Raw genomic sequence first — 26294 nt, 5'->3', positions numbered from 1 at the left:
ATTCCGCCCCCCCTCCCCCCCCCTTACAGTTCCTTTCCTTCCTCCTTTCCTTCCACCTTTTTTTATTCTTGAAACACCGTTTGTGTTCATCTTTCTTCTTCCACAGGTTTTTCTTCTGTATCCTATGTCATCCTGTCCTGAGCCACACTCCATCAGAGTGGACTAAGAACCTAAGCTCTTTTCTAAGTGAGCAGGTCTGTCCTAAACAGAACAATCTCTCAAGTAATGCGTAAGAAATTTGTGCTTCAAACTTGAAGAGATATTTTAGTAGATGGACTTTGGCCTGCAGACTGTGATTTCTGTGCCTCTGCCCTACACTATAAAGAAATATAAGCTAATTTGCATGGAGGCTGTTGAACCATGGCTTGAAAGATTAAATTATACATCCTTAACTCTCCTGTATGTCTCCTGTCTGTAAGGCTAGATATGGTAAAGTTTTAACTCTAAAGTAACAGCGCTCTAATCAGTTACTGCTTGTGTAAAGATGCTTTTGAAATTACTCACTAGGTAACAATGTGACTAAGTTCACTTATCCATGGCATTCCAGTAAAAATGGCAAATCATAGTGCAGATATGTATTGACTTACAGATGCACTGTCTGCAACTGTAGCGCTCTCTCCCGAAGTTTAAATGAGATAAGCAAATATTTTTGTTAACTAGAAAGTTGTAATGAGGAGGAAGCAATTGATAAATGTAAGTGGAGTTGTCTTTAGCACAAAAGAGTTTTGAAGTTGTTAATCACAATTGCCAAAACTGTATAAACACCAGATTATGCTGCTAATCTGACCTTGTAAAAATAACTAAAGTGAAATCATGCAACAGTTCTGTGAAGCTCTGTGTCAGGTGGAACTGTTTAAATTGATGTGTTCTGCTTCTTGACAGCTTTATTTGTTGTGCTTATTCATAGTGTGCATGCTGTCTTTCTGGAGGTGGACAGGCAAAATTTTCACTAACCCTAAGGTAGCTGCAAAACTGCTAGTAGTGGATAGAAACGGGGGTCTGAACATCTCATATTTACTGACCTGGAACCTCAAAGTGAGTATGACCAGCACCAAGCTGGTGAGTTACGTGGTTCTTTTTGTAATACGGTGTCATCTCTTGGATACTTGACTTGTATAGCCAAGATCTGATTTTGGAAGTTCTCTGGAGAAGAGACTTCGACCTCAAAAGTTTGCTCTGCCAGGTAGCATGTGGCTCTTTCTGTATAAACAGGAAGGCTAAATAGTCAGGTTCTGTCTGTCCCAGAAGAATGGGTGTAGAAACTGATGGCCTTTTATTGGACTTTGTTTGCATGGATTGTTAGATATTTCTGCCATGGTTCTGGGATTATTTTTTTTCTTTCAGGTCATTCTCATAAGAAAAAAGTTGCCAGGGTGATATTTTTGTCTGAAGAGAAAAAGAAAGAATAAGCTTTTTTCATTATTTCCTCTAGGAGGATTTTTGATATGCTTCAGAACATTTTAAGACAAATGGGTTGTAAGAGGTACACTGTAATCTTTTAAGTGAATCAGTAATGAATGAGTAATAATAATAATAATATATAAAAAAAAAAAAATAAAAATTACTTGTCCAGTAAAGTTGTAGGGAAGATTAGAAGAATTTCTCACTTAGGAGGCTGAAATAATCTGTGTTGTCCAGCACATTACTTTGGTATTATGAAAAAGTTGGCGAGTGTTCAAACTGTGTAGCGGGTGGTAGCTCTAATACTCATCTTTGAGTTGAAAATTGTGGTGGAGTCAGATGCCACAGGTGCTTAAATCTCTTTGTAACAGTACTTGGCACTGCAAATATTTCTACTACAAATGCGGAGACTTACCACTGCAACAAACTATCTTGAAAACTTGAACCACTATTATCTTGGCAGGTCTTGAAAAATAATGTGCTAAATGTTTATAATAACTAATAATTCACAGGTTAGTCCTCTGTCAGACTATTCACATGCAGGTACAAGGAAGTGTATGTGTATCCGCATGGCTACTAACTACATGAAAATATACTTCAGTTGTACTGGGAGATTAAAGTAGTCTGTCTATACCCAAAAATTCAGGTTTTGTTCTGTTAATCTCCAGGATACCGAACAGACGGGACAGGACACGTGTCAGAGGTATTGTGATTTCTGAGCTGATTCTGCTGAATCTTCTGCTTCTACCCCCCCATCCCTAGGCCTGTGTCTTGCCCAGATTCATGTTGTTTATGACTTCGTGTGGCTATAATAGGGTGAGATTATAAGCGGACCCACTGGAGGTACAGGAACCCATCTGGTGAATGCGAGGTTTACCGAAAGGGGAAGTCAAAGTTAAGGTTGTCTTATTCCCTGCCCCTGTGCACTACATCTGCTTTCTTGCATGGTAACTTCAGGTTATTGGGTAATGTGCTGAAGCTCACTGATGGCTGAAGTGCATTTTAGAGGCTCAGAGTTAGTGTGTACACCTACTAAAAGGTGTCCAAAACTTTAATCCTGAGTGTATGATTTAATATGTTTTTGTTTGACTCAATAATGCACTCGGTGCCCTCTAACATCCATTTTTGTCTTTGATTTCTTGTATAAATATCTTACTAGTCTTTGTTTTTGTAGTTTGTAATTGAGGCACAGCTGTTTGCATGTTAAGTAGAGAAATTGTGTGCCTGATGTTAAGTCTTCTGTGGGTTGGAACAAAACTATAATAGCATAGGATTGCCTACAGCGGCATTGTTTTTGCTGGCAATTGCTCTAGCTTAATGGTGGCTTGGTGACCTTGTACCTTAAATTTCTTTTTAGTTAAAGCACACTGTGGTTCTAATTGAATTTCCTAGCGTAGAAAGAGATGGAAACTAGCAACCTGATTTAAATAGAGTGTGATGAGACAAAAACACAAATGCAACTTCTGCCCTGGAAGCTAATGCAAACGGGTGTTGTCCAACTAAATGAAATGCATCAATTTACAAGTTCATCTTAATTATGGTTTATCGGCTTCACTTTTTTGTTTAGTGGCTGTGAGAACTTGTTCTGAGTACTTGAAGTAATAATCTCAACACCGATTTGTCTTGCAATCCTAGGCTACTGTAGTGGCTTAACATCTTCTGACCTCATTCCAACCCAGTCATGTTCAGCGTAATGGGCTAGTCCCTGTTTTTGGTTAATGGCCCTTTGCCTGTTACTATTCAGCACAATATATTGCCTTTCTGAACATCCTAAAAAGTCTAAAGACATAGTAGTGTCTACAGTTTTCCAGTGGTGGAACTGTGATTGATTTCACTGTATGATACTTCCAGAGCTAGTACTGCTAAGTCATGTTCTTTTTAAACGTAGCAAAGTGGAAACTCTAAAATTGATCTGGCGTGCTTGTCTACTGCAAATTATTTCTTATAGAAGTATCACAAATGTATTGCTGTTGGACGCAGAGAGGTATAATGAAATATAGCTCTGCATACTGTGGTTTGACTCCATGACCTCTTTATGAAACTTATGCCTCTGGAGTTTTGTACATAGGGTTTGGGTTCTGCTTGTCTTCATGACTAGAAATTTAAATTTCTCCTAATGCATGTATGCTGACTCTACTGAGAGTAGTAAATAAAACCACATGGATGAGTGATTTCAGTAAATTCAAGCTAATAATTAATATATGTTGAGGGGAACTTAACTTGGAAATCTGTATCGTAAAGTCTCCTTAACTGATGAATACTTCTATTCATCAAGAACTACCATTTTAATGAGTCTCGGCAGGAAATCCATTGTGATATATGCCTCAACGCAGAACTGGAGTTCTGATTTGAATGAAAGCAAAGTAGGCGTTCAGACTCGTAAGAAAAGAGGTTTAGAGAAACTTTACAGCTCAACTTTGACAGTCCCGTGCAGTCAGGTATTTTTTTCTTCCTGTTGGGCAGCTTTCTGTTTAAAATGTAAGATTTAAAGCATGTTCTTATAATAGGTTACTTCCCTTTTTATTGTTTGTAGTGATGAGCATATCCTCATTGGTGTTTTTCTTTTAAGGTCAAGACTTCACCAGTTCGCTTGAATTTAGGCTTTTCTAATCCACGTTGGAGGTGCAGTAGATTTGACTTTGGTTAAAGTCAGTTGTGGCCAACACTTGATCCAGCTAGTTTTACTGACGTACTTAGAGTTGATTTAAATATCCAAGAAAAAAAAAAGGAAACCTACAGCAAAATTGCCATGAAAAAAAATTAATTTCAGTTGCTTCTGTCTTTTTCTCCAAATGTGACTGACTTAAAACAACTGTTGTATCAGTTGGTAGGTAATTTTTTAGTCAGTAAGCTCTTTTTGGCAGGAACTGTTACACTGTAGGTCTGCTTGCCATTTGGTGCAAGAGATTCTAGTCTTGCTGTGCTCAGAATCAATAAAATCAACTATTTTGAAATGTGTGAGTATAAATTAATTTTCACTGATAGTGTTTCTTTTTCTTAAATTGGTAGTCCATCTTAGGACTTAGGCATATTTGAATGAATACAAGATGCTCAAATGTAAGAATTTGACAACAAATACTGAACGTAAATATGAAGTCAAACCAATGAACTGGATGAGAAAGTTCCTGGCTAAGCATTTGGAACTAGTTGATTGATGAGGTAAATTGACTTTTGATCGTTTTTTAAATGTAGATGAAGAAAAATACTCTCTGACTTCCGTTTTGGCCATGTCATTCATAGTTTAAAATGTAGAGGAAGGTATTGACATTCTTCTTTGGTCTTTTTTCTTCCTTTTTTTGGGTGGTTGAGGAGGTAGGTAGTTGATGAAGGTGTCCAGAAACAGGCAACTTAATTCATAAATTCCTGATTGCAGGTAACTACCTAGAAAACAGTTTTAGTTACTTTTTGCTTGTAAATGCATCTGAAGTGGTCCAAGAAATAATTTTTTTTTATTAATGAATTTTATTTTTTTAGCAGAGTACCACTTAATGCATTTTATTCTTCATAGGTGTTGTTCAGAGATAGGGATGTTTTTATCTCTTTTTGACATCAAGCAAAATGCGTTCAGGCTTTACAGGATTGTTTACATAATTGGATATGGGAGTGTGGATACAGGTATATGGTAGACTATTTACAATAGTTAAGTAATTGGATACTTGAAACTGTCATGTTTCAAATGGATGTGTCTGTTTACTGACAAAGGAAATTTTCTTTCTTAGAGGAGCATAAGTACAAAATAAGATTTCTTCACAGGCACAAAAACTCTTTAAACTGTGACTTAACATTTGTGACTTAAACCAGTTCACTTAGCTTTTATCATCTGGGTTATATTGCAGTATGAATGCTTATAGCAGATACTGAAGTCTTTGACCTTTCATTACGCAGTAAATTATTCTGAATTGTTTTAATGGCCCTTCCCAAGTCAAAGTTTTGTGCAGATGAACTTGAGTTTGCAGTTTAATGCGTATATGATGAGAAAGGAGAACGCACAAATGGGATGGGGAAGGTGTATTAGTCATAATTTTTCTTTAAAAAAGGGATTGCCAATTTATTAGACAAACAGGTGTAACTTCTAAAAATTATCTACGTATTGTCTGCATAGCACTGTCATATACGTGTGCACAGTTTATCTTTTCTTCCACATAGTGGGAGTTAATAATTTTTGCACATGGCAAAATTTAACTTTTTTTTTTTTCTAAGGGGCAGGACTATATAGGTAGATTTTTAGTTCTAAAAACTTGATGTAGATTTAACTGATAAATATTACCATGCTGTATTATACCAATTCTATCAGGAAAAAGTACAACAGCAGTAATGGTTCAGCTCTTGCTTGTGTGGATAATGAGAACATCATAGAATCATAGAACGGTTTGGGTTGGAAGGGACTTTAAAGATCATCTGGTTCCAACCCTGCTGCCACGGGCAGGGACACCTTCCCCTAGACCAGGCTGCTCAAAGCCCCATCCACTCTGGCCTTGAACACTGCCAGGGATGGGGCATCCACAGCTTCTCTGGGCAACCTGCTCCAGTGCCTCACCACCACCGCACCATAGTGTATACGCTTGTGGAGAAGTTGTTAACTATGGTGGAGGCGCATGAAACAGTTCTGCTACTCTGTGGTCATGGTTTCCTCATGTTGTTTTTTATCCTTTTATGCCAGAAAGCAAAACTTTGTTGGAAACTTCCAAATTATATTTGCCTCCTCTCATTGGTACTGTGGAATGTCATAGTATGTCAGTCACCTACCAGAAGGGGATAATTTTATTTTTTTAAAAAAAATTCTTTTCCTGTAATGCCAGAACGGAGAAAATTTTATATGCCATATAGCCATGATTGTAACAGTTCAGAGTAGGTTCCTACTATCAAGTGCCCCTGCTTTTACTCATTTCAGATTGAAAGATGAGTCCTTTCTTCCCCTTTAATACAAAAATCAGTGCTTCCGAACATCCAGACAGGCGGGCATGGTTGGGTGAATTCTAAAATAAGAGATGCCTAATGCTGTTCCTTTTTAAAGACTGATACATTTGACATTTAGGGAAGAAAGCACAGGTCAGGAAAGGAAAAAGCTAACCAGAAAACAAGCATGAGGCTGAGGTGTACAGACCAGACAAGCGTTCCTTGCGCGCTCCGCTGAACCGGGGGCTTTCTCTATAACATTGGTTATAATGGATAGCTAAGTAAGGAGCCATGAAGCTGTGCAAGCAATAGGGAAATGTCGCAGTTGGAATGTTTCAAAGTTTTTCAGGCCATCTTGAACTTGGTATTTATTTTCTCTGAGGTTGTTCTCAACCTGGCCTCCTTATACGTCCTGGAGCTTAAGGCTATGTAGCTTTTCCTTCAGTGCAGGAGTTGCTGTTGTTCCATGTCCAGAGTGAGTTGCTCTCCTCCTGCCCCCCAACTCCAAGATCACCTTAATAGACAGAGGTAGGTCCTCTTAATGAATCCCTGAGTATAGCTAGAAGAGTTGAGAATCAAAGTTGGACCCTGTAAAGGTGGTAGACTTCTCTGTGCCAGGGTTTTTGCCTATCATCCCCACAGCTGCTGTTAATGGTGCAGCAGAACTATTTGAAAAAAGAACAAAAATATGAGATGTAGCAGAAGGCTGTTTGTGCATGATCATAGTTTGGCACAGTAGGTTGAGCTGTAAGTGCCTAGAGAAACTTGGTTCCCTGCTGCAATGTAAAAATAATCTTTTTTTAAAATGGTTTGCCAGACATATTTGCACTTGGTTCTTTCCAATATGTGCTGGAAGAAAATTAGTATTATTGATGCTGAGATCAAAGCAATTTCTCAGTTAACGTAAGTGAGAATAATTGCTCCTGTGACTTTATCTTAGCCACGTGTCTGCTAAATATTTGTCTCTAAAAGAGTGAACCGGAATTGTATTTTTTTTCTCTGTATTTAGGTGTAATTGTTTTGTTCCTTGTTCCCTCCTGTGATGAAATGAAACCTGGAGCTGACAAAGACGACAGGGAGTGCTAATTGATATAGAACTGTGTACTGGAAGAGCTACCTTACACTTCAGTGCCCCAGAGAGTTCTTGGCAGTTACCTTCTTAGCCTTAAATCAGAATATTAGGGAAGGAATGAAAAGTGACCCTGAGATAACAAGGACAGGCTGAAACTTTCCAAGCTCTTCCTCTTCTTTCATGCAATGGCCCTAGGGAATTCTGCATGCCTGGTCAGAACTTTTGCAGTCCATTATGCCTCCTGAAAACAAGTCTTCCAGCAAAACAGTTTGAACAGCAGGGATGGGCTGCAGTTTTCTGAACTACAGCTGTCTCCTTAAGTGGGATTACTTTGCTGAGTGGTCACGAAGAATGTGTTCTCCCCCTGGAATGTTTTCCTTGTGGGCACACTGTCTCTGGAAGAGGAATTCTCTCCTCTGCTGAGAAGGCATGTACTGTACGAGCACTAATGAGAAACAACAGTTGCAGAAAGTGTATTATGCAGGATTGTAAACTTTGAATATTTATTCAAAGTGAATGGGGTTGGGTGGCAGCCAGCCTAGCTTTGTCATGCTAAAGACTGGACTTGAAATCAACAGAAGCCTACCCTCCCCCTCCCTAAACCAGTGTTTGGTGTGTTTAAACAATGTGCACAGGCTTCATAGAACTGATTAACTTTATTGGTGCCATGTACATGATAATGTGTCTTTGTGTCTCGCTGAACTGAGAAGGTGCAATTAAAATAGGGGCAAGCATACCCTCCCTAGCATTAACTTAGGGAAGCTATGCCTGGCCATATTTGCCCATAACCTACAGTGGTTAATTTCTTTACGGTATGCAGTGCAGTTGCCCGAGATCATTTCTGTGCATGTATAGCCCATGGTGAAGCCTGCGCTATCCCATTTTCGCTCTTTGGTACCCAAAGCTAGCCTCTTCAGATTGGCATTAATTTACGTTACATCTGCATGTGCTGTGCTTGTAGCTTCTGTTCTCCCAATCTTGCCATTCATTTGAACCCAGGGGAGAGAAAAGGTGACTATTAAGTGGCATGTAAGGACAGTGCCTTACTTGTATATAGCTTTGTGGCCTTTGCAATTTGCCATGGAAAGTCCCAGCTTCACAGAGCAAACCTCCTGTGTCAGCTGTTACAGTAGAATATGCAAGTGCTGCTTCACACATACCAGAAAGTGGTGCTTGACAGCTGATGAAAAGAGCTGGACATGCAGAAACTGAGAAACATTTATTCTATGTTTGTTGTTCTGAGGATGCGTGCCAGGTACCTTTAGGCCACCTGGAAGATACAGAATACCCTTCAACTTCTTTCTTCTGTCTTACGTGTAGTCTGGTCACTTGATCACCTCTGTGTAATACAGGCATCATTTATATGTTAGATAATTAGATTCCTCCTTCTTGATTCTTGGAGCCCTGTGCATACAGAGAAGGCACTTTAGTGCTCTACCTTTGAGTTTAACTTACAGTAATAAACATGGTAGCTGGCAAGTCTGGGCAGCACTACAGTCAAACTGAATATGCAACAATAATTGCCAGCAATCTGCATTCCAGTTGTGAAATAAATCTTTCAACAATGTATTGTGTGCGTCAGACTGTGACTAGAGAGGAAAGCAGTTAACTACAGTAAGCCTAATAGCAATCATTATGAATCCCAAATAAAGCTGAAGTAGATGAAATGAGTCTGCGTGGTGGCACGGCATTCTGAACAAAAGGGGTAAGTGTAGCTGAATGCCTTCAGCTTGGGGGACTATCAGTGAGGGAGTATTAATTGCAAACTTGTGTACTTGCCTGATGTTGTATTCTCTAGTGGGATAACTGAAATTCATGATTCTTCAGTCTGAAGCATCAAGCACTGGTGTGTCACAATATACTGAACTTGAGAAACAAGCAGATAATAACCAGTCCATCAGTTTAGCTTCCTGCCAGCTTTTCCCCTTCCCTTCCTCTCCCCCTCCCCCGCAATTCATTTCTCACCCTTAGTGATTCAGACTTCAGTTTTTATATAGGTGTTACTTCGAAGTTGGAACAGTTTGTGCTAACAAACTTTGCAGTTTTCTTTCCCATAAACATCCTGGCACGTGGAGCTGTGAAGTGTCAGCCTAGTACGTCCTAAACAGATGAGATCTGAATGGTTTCTCAGTGAATACAAGGGAATTATAGGGAGGGTTTTTTGGTGGGTTAGGTTTTGGTTTTTAATGTTGTCTGTTCATGGTCACTGTAGGCAGTCTGGCCACTAAAGTCTGCTTACTGTGCTTTCTAGCTGCACTTAATGCAACTGTTTCTGTTGATTTGATGAACTGTATTCAGCTGGCTGGGGAAAGTGAAATAGTTGAGTTTGCAAAAATAATGCAAGTATTAGCTGTTCAGATTGTACGCGTAACAGATTCCCATCGTATGAATGTTATTGACCAAACTTAGTTTGAATCGTTAGCTTCTTCTCAAAGTCAGATTATTTTTTTAAATGCTGTGTATTAACAAAGAATGCAGTTTCTTCACTGAGGACACTTCAGTTGTAACTGAAATGGGACTGTAAGTGACCAGTAGTGCTGCGATTTTCTAGTGTAAAAGTCTTGTCTTGCCTATAGAAATGGTGTACATTCCTTTTGCTCTGTGAAAGGGCCTTTTGTCTTGTATGCCATTCCCTCACAACCTGCTGAAGGTAAGCCAGTTTGGAAAATGGCATGAGAGTTGTGTTCCTGAAATACTTTTAAAATGTGAACTGTATGAACAAAGGAAATTAACTTATTTTAGTCTAAATGTGTTTACTATTTATTGTCCATTCTTTTTGTCATCCTGATCTTTAGGGTAGTTCCTCTTGCACTGCTAGTATAAAGGTTACTGGACAAACCCTGTGGGGGGATCATGTCATGTGAAATCACAGAAAGTTTTTATAACAGTGCCTTACTGGTGGATATGAAGTAGAAGAAACTTCTAGTAATTACCCACATATGTCGCTTTTCATGCAGGCTCAGTCTTACAGCAAAGTTCTGAAATGGTGATCTGAATCAGCAAGTATACAGTACATGTATCTAGCTATCTTATGTTCTCTAGAGCCCAGTACTTCACAAACTTCTCATAATTCATTAAAGTAAGGAAATGGTTTGTGATTAAAGCTGTCTATTCTAATGTAGTAAATGCATCTTTGCTAATGATGAGGTTGAAGCCTAAAAAGAACAGTGTGGGGATCCCTACTTTAATGGCGGTTCAGATAACTCAAACTAGAAGTGCTTTCCTTGCCTAGCTAGTGCTCTAATACTTGTTAGCAAGTGTGATGCTTTAAGTGTTGCCATTAATGCTCTTCTGAATATATTCTGTTTCTACTTCAGGCTGTTACCTCGATAGTTTAGCATAGCCCAAGCTCATCTTACTGAGCAGTGGCTCAGTCCCAGAAACAATTATGTGGCTGCTGACAGAGTAAACATTTGGGGGGGGGGGGGGGAATAATACAAATAGTTCTGGAAAATTAAATTGCAAACAGATAATGTTCTATGCTTTTAGCAGTTGCAAAATGCTGTAATTGAAAGGAAGGGAACTTATAGCAGAGGTAGCTTTTAGACCTTTCCAAGCCAGACAAGGTGTTTGTTTCCAGGTTTTTGGGAAGCACTTGATGCTTTAAGTAGGGAGAGGAGTGTGTGAAGTGTCTCGTAATTCAAGCCTTAAGGCTATGAAATTGTAGGAGGCTAAGGCGAACTTCTGTCCATATGATTGTATTCAAACGAGGGTTTGGGATAATTCTGCCTAGTTCAAAGGGAATGCATGGCATCTCAACTTAGAGCCAGTGTTTAACTTGTTCATCTCAGAAGAATCTACAGGGAAGTATGTATGTAAAGCATTATTGAAAATGTTTTTAAGGCTGGACTACATATTATTTATGTCTTGGTCCCATCCTATTCATGGCTGTAGAGATCACTTTGCATCCATCTGTAACTGTATGGCGTCTTTGTGGCAACTATGTAGTTAGTTAAATGGCAAAAGAATGTCTTTTGGCACCTGAAATAATGGAAAACAAGCAATGTTTGACTAGTCTGTTCCTCAGACTGCTACAAACCACAATAAGGGAGCATACTGGGTTAACAGGGAAGTGACTGCAATATTTCATTTTTGGAAACAATACTAGGAAGGAGGCATTTAAACTCAAAACAAGGATGGTCTGTCTTCCTTCTGTATTTTTTTTGGTCTTCTTGCCCATAGACTGGTGTTGCATCAAAAAGAATATTGTTAACAGTATTCTCATCTGACAGTTGCACAATAGCCATGTAAAGATAAATGTCCTTGCCCCACGTAATTATCTACACCCAAAATGCAAACTACTAGGCAAACAAATTGCTTCCTAATTTGTTCCTAAAATGGTAATGACTTGCATTCGTTGAGAGTAGCTGTAAGGCTGCAAGAGCTTACTGGGCTTGCTTCCTTGACCACTTAAGGCGTTTTTAGAAATGCCCAGTGAAATGTGGCATAAGCTAGGAAGATAAGTTTTGGAGCCCATGAGATGGAACTTGCTGAATCTGATTCCTCTGGTACTGTTCTTGTGGAGAAGGCAAATTAATGGTTGGTTTGTGGTATTGCTAGTTTAGAGGCCCTGTGGGTTAGAAGTCAGCCTTGAGAATAGCACTAATACCATGTTATCTTAGCATGATCCTCCATTTTTTTAGTTCCAGTACCTGATGATTCTGTTCTGGACCACATGAAAACTAGTCTGAGATGGTGATGCTTGCTGCTTCCATGCAATAGGGTAATTTTCAAGTCTGTTTAAAGTTTGAGGTGCAGACCATCTTTGAACCTCCTCACTATTTGGTAGTACTGGCATAAAAAAACTTAGTGTTTGGTGAGATTTTAGAATGGCCATGTTAGGCTATTTCTCTTCTTACTGTGAAAGTTGTTGTTTTCAGTCCTGGGAATAAAAAGGGGTAGATGCTATAGAATGATCCCTTACTGGCTGAAGAATGCAGTCTTGCTGTATGTGAGATAATTCGGGTTTCTCCTCCTGTGAGGGATTTGATTAACCTCTCTGTGGCTATCTTCTTCCCTTAGTTCTCTCCAGATCTAGAACTGGCTGGGGATACCCCTTGAAAGATTTCTTGTGGTCTTATGTATTTCTTATCCAAAAAAAATTAGTCTTTATCCCAGAATTAATCTCCGAGGTGTGTTGAATGCATGTACTCTTAACAGTAAGGAAGTGAGGAATATGTTTCAGTGTAATACAGGACACTTCAGATGGCTGGTTACTTTGGATTCCTCAGGAAATGATGAAACTGAATTTAGCTGAAGCATACTGCCTCTGTGTCCTGCCTGATTATAGCCAAAAAAGGCAACTGGTTAGATTCTGGGAGTTGCATAGGCAGGAAACTGTGTAATGGAGGGTAGAGCACAGCTGTTGCCTTGCCAAACCTGATACAACTTTGAACACAATTGAATATTTATTTCTTTTTTTTTTCCTTTTTTCCCTCCTTCCCTCCACTCCCTTTTTTTTTTTAACCGTTTGACCACAACCTGCAGATGATATTCTGCAATGTCACGAGTCTCAATATCTTTTGTTGAATTGTTAGTCTTCTCTATTTCCTACACACTGTCAGGCTAGCTGTTGTAGGGTGGTCTTGGAGCTCTCTTGACAGCTCAAATTTTTCATGGCAGTCTTCTGATTGCTACATCTTATCTCTGCAACAAACCTCTTCATCGCGTACCCATTAAAATCTGGGTTTTCAATAAAAATACAAAAAGCCAGGGAGGAGGAGCTGCTCTGAGAATCACTGTTGCGGTTATTGAGGTGGAAGTGTCAGTGACCCTGTGGGGAAGGAAAGATGAGATAGAGCGTGGAGTAGCTGCTTGGCATATCCTATAAGGCTTAAGACAAAGATTTTAACCTTACTCTATAAATAATCATTTCCTTTAGCTTAATTTTCTCTTTGTTTGCTAAAGAATTTTTGACTGTGAATATACAGCTATCCATACAGTATCTGGCACAAAGTTGCATACCACCTACAGTGATACATTTGTTGAAAGGAATTTCCCTACATGCTTACAAATGACTGGTGTGGGCATTTGTGCCCATGATTATTATAGCTGATGTTTTTCTGGCTTCATTCACTGCTTGCTAATGCTGGGACTCAACATCTATTGTTGCTCTCATGCATTTTTTGAGAATTGAACTGCTTCTGTCCTGCTCTCAATAACTTTTTGTCTGCAGTATCTATAGTCAGACTTCACCTATTTGATTTGCAGGCTGGTTTGTAAATATGGGTATGGTCTGTAGAAAATTTATCTATGTAGATCCTGACAGCCTGCCATGACATGAATATTGATATTTTCATTTCCTGTTCTTTTGGTGGTAAAGAGCTCTAACTTCTATCCAAGTTACAAAAAACTTATATTGAGGACACTGGTATCTTTGTGAGGAAGGATCCAAGAAGTAATGTTTATGGGACCTTGTAAAGAGGCTGCTGCTACGTGGTTAATGAGCCTTGACGCATGCAGTCCTTTCTTCTGATTGAAAGGATTTCTGAGTGGCACCAATAAAATTGCTGCCTTATAAACTGGAAAATCCCTGGCGGTAGTGTTCTGGTTTTGATGAAACACTAAATCTAGGGTGCCATTTTCTGAGCATGCTGCCTACATCTCCCTCTTGTAGGGGTGGTACTCTCTCCTCTACCTGACCACAGCTTCATAGAAGGATCCCAATAGTGGATTTTTGGCTGTAAAATTTCCTGACCACAGGTTTATTCTGTTACTGCCTTGGAGGTATTTTGCTACTGAACATTATCTAGAAAAAAGATACAAACTGGTGGGCTGGGTGTTGCTACTAAGCTGGTGATGGAAAGTATCTAATGTCGGTCTTAACTGGTGTCCTCAAATTATCGATGATGTCTTTTAGAAGCAAAGTATGTCTCATGTATTGTCTAGGCTGGTATATGGCATTTCTAAGAAGTTGTAGTATTTGATTCGTAGCTTATCAGAACAAGGAGATAGGAAGTGAAAGTGTTGATTAAACATTTATGATTATATTTCTGACCTAATATCTCTACCAAGTAGAGCAGTGAAGGGCTAATCTTGACTTGAACGTTACTGACATAGTATCTGATGCTATGAGTATTGGCACATCTTACAAATTGTTTGATGCTTGCCACTTTAATGTGCTTTCTCTTTTCTGCCAAATAATGGCTTCCAAATGCTTAATGGTCAGTGTTTTGTTGTAGGGTTTTTCTTAACTGCTTGCTAGTTTGGTTTTTTTCATCCTCTTGGCAAGCCAAACTGTGACCTTATTGGAAGTTTGACAACTTACCAGTGCTTACTAACATGAAACTAAAGGAGGGGGAGGCATGCTCTGATGACCAGGGCCTCAGAGTACTTAGCGTGTGCCTGTCTGCCTCTAGGAATTTGCAAGGCAACTTGAGGCTTTAAAAATATTCCCCCCCCTTCTCTTTTTGCAGGTCCCCAATTCTAAAACACAATGTCGCAAAGAGATGCAGATAAGTACCTTTATGTGGACAAAAACATCATTAATAACCCCCTGACTCAGGCTGACTGGGCAGCTAAGAAGCTGGTATGGGTTCCCTCAGAGAAGAGTGGGTTTGAGGCAGCCAGCCTGAAGGAAGAAGTAGGAGATGAGGCCATCGTGGAACTGGCAGAGAATGGGAAGAAAGTGAAAGTAAATAAGGATGACATCCAGAAGATGAACCCCCCCAAATTCTCTAAAGTGGAAGATATGGCAGAGCTGACATGCCTGAATGAGGCTTCTGTGCTTCACAACTTGAAGGAGAGATACTACTCGGGACTGATCTATGTAAGTAATCTTGTCTATTCGGGTAAGAGTTCTTGATTACATAGTATGTGAACCTACTGTAATCACTTTGCTTCTAAAATGTGTGTGTTAACCTTTCGTTGCCCCTATACGCAACTCTCATGTGACTTAGCTTCTTCCCTCTACTTAAAATCTTTTCACTAAACTGTGCCAATCCCCCTCTAGTTGATGTTGAAGCTTTCAAGGAATGCTGTGGTAAATCTGTCTTTAACATTTTAATGTCTTCATTTGCAGGATGTTTTGAATGCCATTTAACTTTCTTTTAGCAAGAAGTGAGAGCAGTTGGAAAGTGGTAAATGGGGAGTCTGATCTGGACTGAACCAAATAATAATAAAAACACAGTCCTGATATACCTAACATCTGAATTGCATTTTCCCACGTCTGGAGCTTCAGTGGGAAAGAATGCTAATGCCAAGCTTTGTGTTACAAAAATTCTGGGTCTCGGAGTGTTTTACTAGAGAAGGCACATATGTGCCTGCATGTGCTTAGAGATAGGAAATACTTCCTTTTCTTTCTACCCCAAAATGGACAAGAGCAGAGATTCCTGCTTCTTATTGCTGGAAATGACAAAGCTACCATTTATGGGACCAATGGTCATACTAATGAAGCATGAAGTAACTACTTCTGAATACCAAAAGCAATGAATAGGGAAAGGTGGGGAAGGAGAATTTGGAACCTTGACCTGGTTCTTCAGTTCCCTTCTGATTTTCCTCTTCCTGTGGCCTGTGTTTAGCCAGCAGATGTTGGTTGTGATAGCGCCTATTTTATTGATACTCTGCAGGCATAGAATGAATGATTAAACTCAGTGGTAATGTGAAATTTGGGTGCAGTGACTAGTTGAAACAGGAACGAGTGTTTCTTGGTTTGTTTATTCTCAGGCTAGCCTCTGCTTACATAATTAAAATGGGACTGCCTGAGATGGAATCCTGCGGGATGTAGAAATGCCGGATGTTCAGTATTTTTGGGCGCTATGAAATCTTGACAGTAGATCAGAAGATCTATTAAAATAAAATGTATTAAAGAATAAATTTCGTATGTAAGCATGTATATTAATACAGTCCTTGAAGAAAGTCTGTCTATATTTCCTCTCTCCCCTCTTTTTGTGCTGCCAAAACCCAAAAGCTGCCTCTCTTGTCATATGGAGAAGACGACATAAATAAAAGCTCTCTGCAATATCTATCTATGTTTTGGGTTTTTCTGAGTGCTTACTAGTTTGTCATACCCATAGGGATATAGTCTTTTATGCAGTCATCTTACATGGCAAGCTATAGATGATCTGCCCTAACAGGGACTGGTGGTATCTAAGACACCACATAGCAGAAATTCACCCTAGCTATCCATCTAGGGTAGAAACCTTTGTGAACTGTTGCCTTCTAGGTTAACAGAGCATGAACACAAGCTAGGAACTCCCACTCTGGCTAGTGCTGTGACCACTACTCTTCTGGAGCGGCACAAAGGCATATAGACAACTGTTGCAGAAATTAACAGAGAACATCTGAAGGATGCAAAGCTGATATAAATTTAGTCTGACTCGCACTGTCTGATCTCAAAATTTTGAGAGCTAATGTGGTTGGAGGTTGATGCAGTTAATTATTCTGTGTAGTCAATAACTCCTCTGACTATTGGTCAAAATCTATTCTCAAGAGGGAAGAATCTTGGTATTGAGATGAAATAGGATGTGCAAGATCACATGTAACATTTTTAGAACAGGAAACATTGCTAGGTTATGTAATAAGTTGTTGAAAATAATTCAACAGCATCTCGAAGTCTGTTGCGCACTCTGCAATAGGCTGTTTCATGTATCTTGCAAGATACCCTCTGAAATTTCAGACATAGTCTGTGACTGTAATAAATTGAGTTCTTCTAATTGGATTGTAAGAAGTATTAAAAAATCCCCACACCCTTCACCCAAGTAAGTAAACCTAGCATAGTAATTCTCTATTACAGAATCTTAGTCTTGCCAAAACTGTGTTTCTGTGCACTTGTGAAATGGACTGATCTCACCTGTCAGCAGTTCTCAGCAAGTCAGAAGATTAATGCAAAGGCTTAAAATACTTTTATTGGAGTGGCTGTTAGTTGATCATTAATCCTCTTGAAAGAGAATACACGCAATGTATCTCTAGCACAAATGTCTCTGGAAAGATCATAAGCATAATTTAGTTCTGCTCTTGTCCTTTCTTTCTTCTTTGCCAGCAGGGCTGTGTTTTTGTGTCTTTTTTCTTTTTTTTTTTTTCCAAACTTTATTTTTCTGTCTACCTATCATATAAATGGAAGGGGAAAATCTTACGGCTGGCGCAGACAAATTTTGAGCAGGGAGTGTCAAACATTTCAAGAACTAAGAGCTTGAGTGTGACACCAATTTGCTGTTTCCATGTGCTGATTGGTTCTGCACCGAGGTGACTTGCTAATAGACTGGCATTCATATTAACCCTTTCTATTTGGAATGCTTCACCAGAAGATCATTTTCGGCTTCTGTGTTGCTTACCTGAACTGCCTTGTTTGTCTTCAGTGTGAAACTCAAAACTCAACCTTAACGTGTTCCAGTTATTTCATTGAAGTTAACAGTTCCTGGAAAATAAACTTTTTGATGCTGTCAGCTTTGTGCCATACTGCAGATGGTCATTTCAGCTCTTCAGAGCTAGTTTAGCAGTTAGAAAAATAAAGCTAGTTCCAGTTTGGCTCATGTGTTATGTGAAATAGTTAGTGAAAGGTAATGCCAGAATTCTATTTTGAGATAGTAATGTCTGAAACAAAGTACAGAATTCCAAGCCAGCTACACTTATAATAGATTAGCCTTTCAATTGGAGCCTTGGGTTCAATTCAGAGGTTTATGCATATAAGTCTTTAGTTGTACTTTAATAAGATGAGGATGACGCTTGTCTTCACTGTGGTAGGGCCGGCAGCTTTTGCTTAGTATATTTCAACTTGCTTCCTATATAAAACTTTGTCATTGTGCTTGACCAGCAGCTGTGACAAGGTGGTCTAGCTCAGTTGCCTATCCCAGCCATGATTAGTTGCCTCTATTAGACAAAAATATCACCTCACACATCTGACTGAGATCATTATACTGCAAAGAAACTTCCCTTAGGTATTTCTCCTGGCAACCAGAATGCTGGAAGAAGGTGATGGCTTCTTCCTGCATACCTGCTTCATGGCTTCATCACTGTAATTGAAATTAATGTCTTCCGTTTTCTAAACTGCTGCTTTCGTCCATAAGACTGCTTCAGCCCAGCTTCAGACTTTTACGCTACTCTTACTTAAAAAGCAACAATTCTAATTTGTTCAGTATACATGGCCATAAAAAGTCACACAAATACAGACAAGTAAACTTTACATTCCTTGTGGAATATTGCCACAGTAGTTGCTACTGCTAACATTTTTTTTTCTCTCACTTCTAATTCCCCAAAAGCAGCGAACAGGCATTTAGCTGTATTAACCTCTTCAAAGGAGAGGGAGGTTCAGTCTGTGGCCTGAGTTAGTTTTGTTGCAGGGGGGAACAGTGACTATACAGGGCATCTTCTTTTGATTAATATATGCAGGTTGCTGCTGCCATGGGATTTGAGGCAAGATGGCTGCTAATGCAGACAGCTGGAACTGGCAGCTTAGAGGGTTTTTGTTTACTTGTTTTCCAGAACTCAGATAAAATTACAGCTTTCCTTCTAACAGTTCATTTGATTCCAACGTCAATTATTTCCACACCAGCATAAGAAAGAAGTGTACTGCATGTACTGTGAATGTGCTGCTCTTGAGTCAACTCCTTTCTACCTCTTGGTCCTATTCTGTCTTCCACTAGTGTAGTCAGAGATCAGGAAAGCATGACCCAGTCTTTCAGCTGCTGTTCTGTGCTGTAAAAGTACTGTCTGATAAGATGGAGAACTAAGGCTGAGGCAAAAGGAACTAGCATTGCCAAGTTGGTTTCTGCAAACTCCTTAAACTTCCTTTCAAGCACTACCTCAAACCTAACCTGACTAGAATGTCTCACTGAAGCTTAGCTTCCTAAAACTTTAGAAGTCCTATGCTAAAAGGTTTTTAGCCAACTTTCGTAGTTTCCCAGTTTGGAAAGAGATGTAGTATTTTCTGTAAGCTATTCAAATATTCCTCAAATATTAGAAAAATAAAAAAAAAGTAGGTCTGGAAACATATCCTGATAGTTTATGCTGGGGTATGGAAAAGGAACCTTAAATCCTTATAAAAATTTTGCTTTCTGGGAGACAGGGTGAAAGCTGTATCTGAATCTGCTGCATATAAGAGTGGGCTAAGTACTTAATGTTAAGCCAGCATGTAGAAAATTTGGATATAAGACTATAAACTCTGTAGTAGATACTATTTTCACCCTTCTGATCACTGTAGTCTAATCCTTACCTTTATCTAGCTAAAGAGGCTAAATCTGATTAAGTACTCTGCGCTCATTGTGGAGAACTCTTTACCACTCTGAAGCACTCTTCATTGAGCAAACAATAGAAGAGATGGTAGCAATAGAAATAAAAAGTGCCAAATGTACTCTCTTCTGGTAGCACTGCAAGTTGCTGTAGAAAGCTACTCCTCTCTAGATGTTTCAAACAGCTGCCTCTAAAATTGATGGGGAACTAGGGTAGCTCTAAACCCCAGGAGCAACGCTTGGAATGCTATTCTTAGAATGTCTAGGAAATATCTAAGAAACCTCTGCTCCTTCTATTCCCTTTGTAAGTAAAATGTTTGTTGGGGGGGCGGTGTTTAGGTATTCAGATCTCAAAGATATTTTTTTAATTTCTTTTTTTTCTTTTAAGAAACTTAATATTTTCACTAGAAGTATTTTGACAGTTGTCTTCCATTAGAACTGTAGAATATAAGCCAGTGGAAACCAATTGAGAAATTGAGGTTTGCTGTCACAGATCAACCAATTAACCATTTGAGATGAATTAGAAGTAAACTTTGGCAAATGTTACTGACTCTTCGAGCATGGAATACATTAGAATTGTTTCCTATATTGACTAGTTCAGAGCTATACTACATTAATGACCTTACAGTTTTGAGTCTAGTTCTAGTTACACTTGTTACTTTATAAATCATGACAGCGTTCAGGCTGGAAGGGCCTTTAGGAGGCCATCTAATCCAAGTTCCTGTTCAGAGTAGGGTCAACACTGAATTCAGCCTAGTCCAGTGGTCTTGAAAACCTCTAAGGAGTACACTGGTCTTATTTTTCTTTTAGTAACTATTTTGGCTTGAAGTTTAATGTTGTAATTGATCAATTACTGGATAAATCCATAGCAAACATGAGGCAGAAAATAATAAAATGCATGTTTCTAGGGGCTGAGCACCTACTTTATAGAATGAAATGGACACTTGTCTTGAATATAGGAACTTTGAAGGGAAGAAAAACCAGTCCTAGTGGACTGTTAATTAGCCAGGGAGCAGGCCAGTTTGATATCAGTGTGACTAATGTATCAGTTGATGCTCTGTGCATATTTGGAAAGGTTGAGTACTAGTCAAGTTGATGTGACTTTAGCTGTTGCTCGGATTCCAATATTGCTTAGTGGGAAGCATCCCACATGGTATCACTGAAAGGAGCACTTAAAAAAGGACTGGTTGGTGTGTTTGTTTTTCCAAGTAATATACTGTTAAAATGTGCAACTATACAACATTTTTAATTCCTGTCTTTATTTGTTGGGGTATTTTCTTTCCAGACCTACTCAGGCCTGTTCTGCGTGGTAATCAATCCTTACAAGAACCTGCCCATATACTCAGAAGAAATAGTGGAGATGTACAAAGGCAAAAAGAGACATGAGATGCCCCCTCATATCTATGCCATCACAGACACAGCCTACAGGAGTATGATGCAAGGTGAGTGCTGAGATAATGACTCTTGTTGAAATCGCAAATCAAGGTTGCAGTCAAAACACTGTAAGAGAACTACTCACTGCTATCAAAAGGCACTGTTGCCCCTTCTGTCCTTGCTTACAGACACCTGACATCTACTTGGTACCAGCTTTTGTGTTCAGGTGAATAGCTTTCTCCTGCTCTAGTGGCTTGAAGAACCTTACAAAGAGTCTGGCAAGAGCTAAACTTGACAAAGAACAGACTGGTGTGAACGCACAGGGTTCAGAGAAACAGGCAAGGACAAACGAGGTAGTGAACTTCCCCCTCTCAACGATGAGCCTATGGAATGATAGCTATAAATAGTCAAGTACCTGTATTGGTTGATAGAGGCTTTTAACAAAAGTATTTGAAATCCAGTTATACAGTCTGGTTGGATGAAACAAGCTTAGTATAACCTGCATTTTGAAGTGTGATGGTCAGTGGTAGTTTTACTGATCAGGAGTTGTTTGGTTACATTCTTATTCTGTTAAGAATAAAACTTACTATCAGGCAATATTAAATACATCTGTTGGCCTTTCATAGAATAAAAGAAAGCAAGCAGATTGACCTTTTTTTTCCCCCCTGTATACAAATGAGAAGTAAAGAACCATATATATTATCTGCTGCTTGTTTGTCACTTGAGGACTTTTATATATGGAACTCAATGTCCTGTGCATATGTGCATATCCCCCCCTTCTGAGAGAAGGTCTTTCACAGAGTCAGTGCTTGGGTTTGGGATGCTTGGAGAGTGTTCAGGTATGGAGGTATTTTGTGCTTTTCTTCCTGTTTGTAGCTGGGTTCTATGAAGAGGCATGCTTTGTAAGGTTTAAAGGATGTAATGGACAGTTTGATTTGGCATGGCTTGTATGAGTTTGATTACTCCTTTACTTTCTGATGACTAGCAATGATTAAGGGGTTTGCCTCTCCTAGGTCTTGTCATTAGCCTAGCTTTTTTTGAACAAAGGCCAGATACAATAAAATCATGCTTTAAAATTCTAATTAGACTCAATTTTAAAGAGTTCTGCTTTTCCCCTGGCCTCGCTGCCACTTGCACTTCCAAGCACAGGAGGTCTATAACAATATGGTTGCCCAGAGTGGAAAGGGAGCAAGAAAAATTCCTTCCACTTACCTTTGTTAATGACTTTAAACAAATTTTACATGTGAAGAATGCTGAGAAAGGTTGCTAAAGTGTGGTGCATGCAGAGCAGAGCATATGGGAGAGCTAACATGATGGGTTGATTAAGCTGTATTTGTAAAAGCCTTGGGTGGGGAGGGGTGAGCCAGAGAGACATGCTGGAGTGGACTGGTGGCAGGGTACTGATGGCAATTTGTTGAAGATGTGGCAGGTCTTGAAGAAATACAGCTATACTACTGATGGTTACTCTGAAAGGAATGTTGTATCCAGAGGAAAAAACCTATGAACCTGGACCTATACAGGACCCCACTTCCCTCAGACAAAGACTGGATCTGCCATGAAAGACAAGGACAGATGCACTGCCTGTACTATATGTGACAGCATGGTTGTCCATAAACCTCTTACCACTGTTTTGCTTCCTTTATTACTTCCTTCTCTACCTTGCCCACTCCTTGTCAGCTCAAGTACCAACATACATTTTTCTTAAATGCTACCAGAGTTACTGTTCCCTAAAAAGAAATCTTGTCTACGTCAAATCAGAAGCAGTTTCTTTGGCGTTGTTGTAAGGAGACTGAAGAAGTCTTTTTCCCCTCTATAGACAACAGTTAAACCATTTGGAACTGCACGTGCATGCATCTTGTCCTTCATCCCTCTCAGGTATATCAGTACGTGGCAGTGGATATCCAGACAGCTGTAATTCTGCAACAAGGTACAGGTGACCTTTCCTGGTCTGATGGTGGTTCAGAGCTAGTGAATAATCTACATGGATCTTTTCTTTCCTTTTGAAAAGAGAAGGTGTTTCCATCAGACCGCTGCTTGAGTGATGTCTAAAACTCAGAAATCCCACTTGAATTGCTTTGGTGTACAAAGCTAAAGAATGGCAGCCCTGCCTCTGTTTCCCTAGCACAGGAAAGTTGCTGTGAGCTCTGCTGGAGTGTTTACCTTTCTCAGAACAATTCCAGCTATGCAATATTCTCAGCGGAATTGACAGTCTAGAGGTTTACCCCAGCTCTTCTTTGCCTGGTTTGAGATACCTTGTCGCTGACTTTTTTGAATGCTTGTTGGATGTGAATATCATTCCCAGTTAGCTTTTGAACTAGCCTGCTTTCACCTGTTTAACTAGGTTTGGAAAGATTTTTGTGTGTGTGTTGCTTCACATGTGCGTATGTGTGCTAGCAAGAACCCTAGAGATCGTTTTAGGGTTATTTGCTGCCTTATTTCCTTATTGCAAAGGATAACAGTAGCATTCCAATGTCTGCTACTGGGAGTGAAGGTGAGGTAGTTGTTGCAGTGTCTCTGGTCCTGGCTAGCCTCTAGGGCAATGGAAAGCAACATTCCTATTCCACTTTCTCAGTTTTGCTTAGCAGTGGGGGAGGCTTGGTGCAGCAGCCAGTGGTATGGCAGGAATCTGTACAGAGAATAGAAGATGAAAGGGTCCAGTGCTCCACATGAGCCGGAGGCATTTAGGATTAGGCTGCCTTCCCTAAGTTACTTTCAGAGCCCTGAAGACCGGGAATCCTTCACGGTCTGGAGAAGGATAGCAAGCTGTTGACTCTGACTTCTGTCAGCATGGGGTATAGTTATCTCTTAAGCTGACAGAGCGGAAAAGCCTTGCATGTTAATTGATTTGGACTCTGAATTTTTTTTTGCTTTTCAGTCAATTTATGGTATTCTAATAAGCAGGCCATTCAAAGGGACGTTCATCAGGAAAGGAATGGGGAAGGGAGAGGAAGATGAGAGCTTTATTTCAACCTCTGCTAAGCCAGAAACTATTTAACCCTTTTCAGGCATCTATGCTGATGCACTATGGGTGAGCTTGGTCCTCTTTTTGTGTCTACCTTGGTTACTCCATTCACGAAAATGTCATGTGGCATTTATTTATTCCAAGAGGTTCAATTGCTTTTTGTTAAATTTCATTAGAAGTACTTCCTTGAAGCAATAACACGGTGGAGAACATGTTCAAAGCAATTTCTTTCTTTTTTTCCTCCTTTCTCTGACTGAAGACATTAAGACTTGGAAGTGAGACGAAACATTATTTTGCTGCATGGTACTTGGAGAGACTTCCTGTGCTTCAAGAGCAGAACTCTGAAAAAGTGTAACATTTTTGTTTTCGGAGGAAGCAACCATTTGTCTTAATGTTTCTGTTCCGTGGGTAACCTGAATGCCAGAAGCCTCAGGTCCAACGGCTTTCAGAAGAATTACTCTTCTGGTGCTGATGATTGAAGCACAGTGCCTGAAGTGGAGTGGTGTCTTGCGCAAACAAATCATTATTCTAACGCAACAGAGGTACACTGAAGGGGTACATTCTTTAACTCAATTCATAGTCTCCAGAGGATCTATTTAGAAAAACATATTTTAAAGCTGTTAAACAGCACCTGTTTGTCCATTTGGAACACATACAGGGAATTTTCTATGTCAAAGACTGATAGAAGCTAGAAATGTCATTGGTGTCTGGAGCATGATGGCTGTTTTAATGCCAGTGTCTGAAACTTCTGCAGTAGGTTAGATCAGAATGGTTATTCTGGTCTCCAAAGCTCAACCTCCTCAACTAAGAGACAGGTGGGAGAGGAAATAGACAGCACATTGCTAATTAATGTACTCCATCTTCTTTCTCATCCAGTTTCTCCACGTATTAGTGTAGGGCTCCTAACGGTTCACTGAACAAAACTCTTAAATCATTGTGCAGTGATTAAACCCTCCTTGACCTTGATGGATTAGTCTGCAAAGGAGCCTGTGCAGCCAGCGCCTTGCTGGTATTCACTTGGGAGCTAGGTAGTCTCTGGGTTTGGTGATTAAAAGAAAAAATGCTGAAGCGTAGTAACTTCATGATTTTTATTTGCCTTGTTACATTAAGGGATGAAACAGTGTTAGCTATTGTAAGACAAATCATTTGCTGTTGTAGATCTTCACATGCACCTCAGGCCCAGTTGTCATTTTCACAGTCCTTAGGTCTGCTTCTATAGAACATGACCTTGAAGTATTTTATTTTTAATCCTTAGACATTTACATAGTTCTTAAGTTTCCGAGCTAGTAGAACACTTCTGTTTAACTTCCTTGGTCTCAAGTCTTTCTCATCTTGCTTCTTAGCATTGGTTTGCTATGCTGCACTGTATATCGCACTGTTCCAAAGTGCATCTTTATTTTCTGTACAGTATTCTGTGTGTGCTTACCAGTTCAGGGATACTTGATTGACAGAGCTGTTCAAATTATGTAGAGGCACAGATGTCTTTCGAGTTGCGTATATAGGTCAAGTTCTGTTTCCACTAAACTCAAAAGAATATAGCCTGTGGTTTCACTAGTTTATTTCCAAGATTTGTCCAAATTTCTGATGCAAAGGGCAATGTTAAGTTTGGATACTAATTATGGAGGATGTTCGTTTTGATGGTCTTTGTATACAAATGGCAAGAAAAGATGTACGTAGTTTCTGATTGTCTTAAGAAATGTTTTACATGCTTTGAATTACTTGAGATTTCTAAACGCAGCTCTCAAAATCTGTGTCTCAATGTGGTTTTCAATAGAACAAGGAGCTAAAAAAGCGTCCGTTGCCCACTTGTTTTTTAGTAGTTACCACACCCTTTTTGCTTCATTCCTGTAAACCAAAGCAGGAGCTCTCTGGCAGTCACTTGTGTAATGGTTCAGCCCTTGCTGTCAGTCTTCCTACAGTTCACTGTTTCAGTATGATGAGCTGCCTGAGCTTTTGCAGGCTATATACCAGTTTTTCTTTTGTGTCAGAACTTCATAAACATTTGTGTAACCTAAAATTACAGCCTAACTTGTTTTCCTGTTTTGCTATCTCCAGATTCAGTTGAGGAATGCTAGAGAAAGGGGTATGGGCTCTAGTCCAAAAATGGCTTGGGGAAATAAACATTTGCATTTGACCCAGTAGGATATATTTCATTTTTCAAAATGAAACTTCCTTTTCTTCTTGTGACTGTCCTCAAACTTCAGCTAATGCAAAGCTGAATCTTGGCACTGCAGTGTTCCTGCCAACTCAAGTGATTTTTCTCCGTTTGTTGTTGTTGTTGTGAGTTTTTTTTGTTTTTTTGTTGTTGGTTTTTTTTTTTTTTACATCTTGAAGTTTTGTTGTTGAGAGCTGTCTTGGATATGCTATGTTTGTCCTTAGTTTGATTTCTTTTTTTTGTTTTCCTACTTGATGATAGGTTATTAGC

At 39.5% G+C, this 26294-nt stretch overlaps 1 protein-coding gene across 2 annotated transcripts in view; it reads left to right on the top strand.

Annotated features, from left to right (window-relative positions):
• MYH9 (myosin, heavy chain 9, non-muscle) overlaps positions 1–26294 on the top strand; it is a 79303-nt gene that overhangs the window by 8071 nt on the left and 44938 nt on the right. For both annotated transcript variants that reach the window (XM_010585385.1, XM_010585384.1), the window contains exons 2-3: positions 14785–15137; positions 20819–20975. In XM_010585385.1, coding sequence (XP_010583687.1) covers positions 14805–15137; positions 20819–20975 — 490 coding nt within the window. In that variant the 5' untranslated portion in view covers positions 14785–14804. The remainder of the gene's footprint in view (positions 1–14784; positions 15138–20818; positions 20976–26294) is intronic.

Source organism: Haliaeetus leucocephalus, unplaced genomic scaffold (genome assembly GCF_000737465.1).
Source record: "Haliaeetus leucocephalus isolate CR32 unplaced genomic scaffold, Haliaeetus_leucocephalus-4.0 Scaffold101, whole genome shotgun sequence".
NCBI lineage: Eukaryota > Metazoa > Chordata > Aves > Accipitriformes > Accipitridae > Haliaeetus > Haliaeetus leucocephalus.
Note: the sequence above shows the minus strand (reverse complement) of the source record. Positions and strands in the feature narration are given on the sequence as shown.